Raw genomic sequence first — 5,476 nt, forward strand, 5'->3', positions numbered from 1 at the left:
TAATCAACTTGATACCTGCATTAAAGACAGCTATCTTAAATTGTCACCTGTATAAAAGATTCCTGTCCACAAACTCAACTAATCAGTCAGACTCTAACCTCTACAACATGGGCAAGACCAAAGAGCTTACTTAGGATATCAGGGACAAAATCACAGACCTGCAAAAGGCTGGAATGGGCTACAAAACCATAAGTAAGATGCTGGGTGAGAAGGAGACAACTGTTGGTGTAATAGTAATAAAATAGAAGAAATACAAATTGACTGTCAACCAACATCGATCTGGGGCTCCATACAAAATCCCACCTTGTGGGGTATCCTTGATTACAAGGAAGGTGAAAGACCAGCCTAAAACTACAAGGGGGGAACTTGATAATGAGGCAATGGATAAAAATCCTGCAGTGCCCACAAGGCCCCCTGCTCAAAAAGGCACATGTGCAGGCCTGTCTGAAGTTTGCCAATGAAAACATGGATGATTCTAAGAGAGATTGGGAGATGGTGCTGTGGTCAGATGAGACAAAAATCGAGCACTTTGGCATTAACTCAACTTGTCATGTTTGGAGGTTGGAGGTGAGAACATGATGTATCATGGGGTGTTTCTATGTTAAGGGAACAGGACTATTTAACCAAATCATTGGGAGAATGGATGGAGTCATGTACCTCCTTCCCTCCACCAGGACATTAAAAAAATGTTTAGTGGCTGGGTCCTCCAGCATGACAATGACCCACAACATACAGCCAAGCAACAAAGGGGCGGTTTAAAAAGAAGCACATTAAGGTCATGAAGTGGCCTAGCCAGTCTCCAGACCTTTAATCTGTAGAAAACTTATAGAGGGACCTGAAGCTCAAGAGTTGAAAGACGACAGCCTCAAAATCTTAAAGGTCACCTTCCGTCGTTTTTTCTTTCATTTTAAAATGTCTAGTTGTGGTCTCTAGTATGAATGAATGACATGTGAGCCGTTTTTGTAAAAAAAAAGTGCTCAGGTGTCTCTGTATAGCTCTTTTTTAATGGACTGTTTTATGGGGTGTGTCCAAAATGACCGGATTCCAGCTTTGCTCATGAATATTCATACATGCAAACAGCATGCAAATATCTCTCCTCTGATTGGCTAGGAGCACTGCGACGCCCCTCCACCGCTCTGCCGCTCACTGCCTCCCACCTCCTAACTGATGAGCGGTGATGTTGCGTCGCTTCAGCTCCGCCTCTGGGAGTTTCTCGAGCCAAGGTGGGCTGGTCTGTGAGTTTCTGCCTACGTAGGCAGAAAGATAATTCAAAATTCACCCGTTTTTCGGAGGGGGGGAGGGGGGATTTCTTTGCTTAGCTCCTGCAGACAATGGGGGCTGCAAAACAGTTTAATGTGCAGGTGTACACATTCAACTCGGAGAGACCTACTGTATTCCACAAAAAACAAGAAAAATCGGATTTTCGCGGAAGGTGACCTTTAATGATTTAGAGATGATCTGCAAAGAGCAGTGGACCAAAACTCCTCCTGACGTACATAAACCTCGTAATGAACTACAAAATATGTCTGACTGCTGTGCTTGCCAACAAGGGTTTTGCTACCAAGTATTGAACCTTGTTTGCCAGAGGAATAAAACGCTTATTTTTCTCTGCTAATTGCAAATTAATTTATATAATTTATACAATGTGATTTTCTGGATTCTTTTTTTGATATTCTATGTAGCTTGTCTGATAATAAATCAGCTGTGTATGATTTGACCACTGAGGTAATGTATGATTTTGCTGTTGGTTTATATGTTACTACAAACCACCAAAATTCACTTTACATGACCTTTTTAAAGCTATTTTCTTCCCCAGAAGTTAACAGGATGTTTATATTACTGCACCTTTTTAGACTAAAGTATGTAAATGACATTTATTTTCATAGCCTCTTTTGTTTTAATATCCTTTTCAAAGCAGTGCAGTGAAACACTCCTTACAGCTTCACTGTGAATGAGTGGAACTAAAATGTTGAAGGCTGGACATATAAATATATGTAAATAATGTTTTTTACATCAAGAGAATAGTTTGCAAATTGAGTGGAACTTTATACAACCATAATAATTCATAAAATGGGATGTTCTTTGGAGCGCTTAAAAACTTTTTTAAATTGTTGGATTTTGAAGTCAATGAACAAACTGCTTAGATTTAAATGAAGTACAAACAAACAGTACAATAAAGAATCTACTGCATTTGGTAGTTAAAAAAGTAAACTCTGTTTTTTTTTTCAATTTAATTTGTTTAAAAATGTGTTTAAAAATTATTAATTAAAATAAAAATTATTTTAATTAATAAGTATAAGGGGAAAATAGATCCAAGAAATGTAAATATCTCAAAATGGGTCTAACAGTCATAAAATGTTTGCCACACCATAACAAAATTTACCATACAATGCTAAGTGTAAAGCTTCTGGACATTCTGTGACTTCAATTTCTATTTAGAGAAAGCGGGCTGTTAGGGCTTTTAGTCTAGCAGAATGAAAGGAAACTAATATCCTGAATACATGAGTCATTAGTTAGCGTCTACTCAACACCTTATAAAACTATGAATAATATATAGAATTCTAATGACGCCCCTCCCTCTTTCACTAGTACTTAACATGAAAGGTTGGGCTAGTACAGCTCACATCTCAGCAAAAACTAAGACTAAGGTAAGCACTGAGGAATATAATGAAATTATAATATTGATTTTAATAGTATATTAACCGAATATTTATATAATAAATAATCTAGATCACATAGAAATGTATGCATTGTTTATTAAGTAAAAAATATTTATTGTTTTCTTCTCAGATGATGGGGTGGATGTGCCGTTGCCTTGTCACCTGCTGGATGTGGTGTTCTCTTCTCTCCATGCTGAATGCAGAAGAAGAGCCAGAACTAGGTGGGCCAGAAGAATGCAACAATGCTCACTTCATACCTGGATACAACCTTGGAGGAGAGGGCTTTGACGTTGTGAAGATGGAGCGAAAAGGGTCTTTCGTGATCGACATGGAGAAGTGGGACATAGGAAACGGTAGTTGCAGAATGTATCAGAACTCATATTTGAAGAATGTAAAGCAGAAGATACCCGCAGCTGTGAAGTTTTGGAGAACCCTCCCAAAATGTTCAAAGAAGGTTGGCAGCTTGATTTATGACTCCAGTGAAGCTCTCGCGAAAGGTTCTACCTCGTCGATTTCGAACAACTGGAAAATTGGACTAGATGTGCCAATGACGGCTTCGGTTTCTTTAGGAGGCACTCATTCCCGTGAAGCAACATATGCATTGGACAAGTCCAAAGAAGACAAGTACAGTTTCACCAAGCATGTTGTCAAATGCAGCTTCTACAGGTGAGTTGATATTGCCTGTTTAAACATTTTAATCATGATGATTGTTTTAAGAATGTTTTAATTATCCAGTGTAAAAATCAAACATTAGTCCATTTCTTCACAGCTACAAAATAGCATCTTCACCACCACTGCATCAGGAGTTTCTTCAGGCTGTTAGGTCTCTTCCACCAGAATATAATAAAGAATCTTATCAGGAAATAATTGACATGTTTGGCACACACTATACCAAAGGAGTGAATTTAGGTGGGAGGATGAAAGCGGTAACAGCTATTAGAACCTGTCAAGCATCAATGAGTGACCTTACCGAAACAGCAGTTAAAGACTGTTTGGATGTGGAGGCATCGGGTACGTACAACGGTGTCACCCTGAAAGCAGAGGCCCACCACTGTCAAGAGCTAAAGAAGAGACTGAACACAAAGGAGAAATTCAGCTCAATGTTTAATGAGCGACAGACAGACATCATTGGAGGCAACATCAATGGTGAGGATATCCTTTTCTCTTCTACTTCACATCCAAATGCATTAAATGCTTGGCTGGAATCTCTGAAGACCATCCCAGATGTGGTAATGTACTCTCTTCAACCTCTGCACTCCGTGCTGGATAACAAGCACCCTGCCAAGAAAGGACTCAAGAAAGCAATTGAGACGTACATCCTTGAAAATGGTTTAAAAAATGTTTGCTCTGAGTCTTGTAAGATTGGGCATCACACTAATCCAAGGGATCGCTGTGCCTGTAACTGTGAAACAAGTCAGGTTATTACGGCCAACTGCTGTCCTGCTGAAAAAAATCTAGCCACGCTGAGGGTTTACAACCTCCATGCCACTGGGTTATATGGAGACGTATGGAGTGCAACAGATGGCTCGGTTAAAGTTTCTTACGGGTCCGCAATCAAACGTACTCAAGTGATTAAAAATAACAACAATCCCAGGTGGAAAGAATCATTTGAGTTTGGTCCTGTCAAATTGTCCAATGGCCGAAAACTCACTTTTCAAATATACGACGCAGACTCTTCCTGGAACAGTGACTTTCTTGGAGAGTGCTCCATTGACCTGAGAAATGGAGATGTGACTAACGCATGTTACTTAAAGCATGGAACCTTCTTTTACACCTATTCAGTAAAATGTGCTCCTAGTCTGCAAGGTAAACTGTGTGAAAATTATAGTCGTTCTCCAATGGACACCGAGCTGGCCAAAATATTCCGCTCCAGAAACGGCATTCTGGTGAAAGATATGTGGAAACTCCAGGCAGCCCAGAATAACTCCAGTAAGCTCTACTATAAGAGTGATTATCTGTAAAAGCAGAACCAGATCATGTCCGGCAGTTATGTTACTGAAACAGCTTAGCTCTTATTGCTTGTTTGACAAATCAAAAACACAGCTCTGGAAATAATAAAAAGACAATTTCATTTTCTGAATCAGTTTCTCTGATTTTGCTATTTATAGGTATACGTTTCTGTAAAATGAACAATAATGTCTGAAATTTGAGTTTTGCATTTTGGCATGTTCTCCTCCAGCAGTCTTACAAAAAATTCCAGCAGTGCAGCTTGGTTTGATGTCTGTGATCATCGATCTTTCTCTTGATTACATTCAGATGTAATTCAATTCAATTAAATTTGGTAAAATCAAAGAAACTCATCCTTTTTAAGCGGTCTCTTTTTTTTTCCAGAGCTGTACGTTTTAAGAAAATACAATAATCCTGCTTTGGCAATGCTTGCTGAACTTTTGACTGCCATGTAAGATGTATTTTGATTTAATTAAAGCATTCAAAAATTGACTACATTGTCTTTCTATAAAGAGTATTAAATGTTTAATATAAATGCTGCATTGTAAATGACATTATATAAACAGTACATACAACACTGGAACCAGTACACAATGTTCAATTAGATCAAGAAACTTAAGTTTACCTCAGTGTTTTTTTTTCAATTGGTCCATTATTTTAAATGTAACAAGACTGTAAACCCACAAAAAACAAAATAAAGCTTTTTTAACAAATCAGTTACTTACAGCTTGACATTCCAAGGAAAAAGCTAAATAAGAATACTTGCTGCTGAAGCTATTGATACATGTAAAGGACCAACTCAACACGCCAACTGTGTCAGCTAATGCCCTTCCACCTAAAATTCCAGTGGAATTTTTTTATAGCACTGT

At 38.4% G+C, this 5,476-nt stretch overlaps 1 protein-coding gene across 1 annotated transcript; it reads left to right on the top strand.

Annotated features, from left to right (window-relative positions):
• The first annotated feature begins 2,634 nt into the window (after nt 1-2,634).
• LOC125799514 (perforin-1-like) lies at nt 2,635-5,112 on the top strand. The gene is made up of 3 exons (XM_049476413.1): nt 2,635-2,648; nt 2,791-3,326; nt 3,430-5,112. The coding sequence occupies exons 2-3, from the start codon at nt 2,791-2,793 to the stop codon at nt 4,619-4,621; spliced, it is 1,728 nt and encodes a 575-aa protein (XP_049332370.1). The 5' UTR covers nt 2,635-2,648; the 3' UTR covers nt 4,622-5,112.
• Nucleotides 5,113-5,476: the final 364 nt, after the last annotated feature.

The sequence above is a fragment of the Astyanax mexicanus genome, chromosome 3, assembly GCF_023375975.1.
Source record: "Astyanax mexicanus isolate ESR-SI-001 chromosome 3, AstMex3_surface, whole genome shotgun sequence".
Taxonomy (NCBI): domain Eukaryota; kingdom Metazoa; phylum Chordata; class Actinopteri; order Characiformes; family Acestrorhamphidae; genus Astyanax; species Astyanax mexicanus.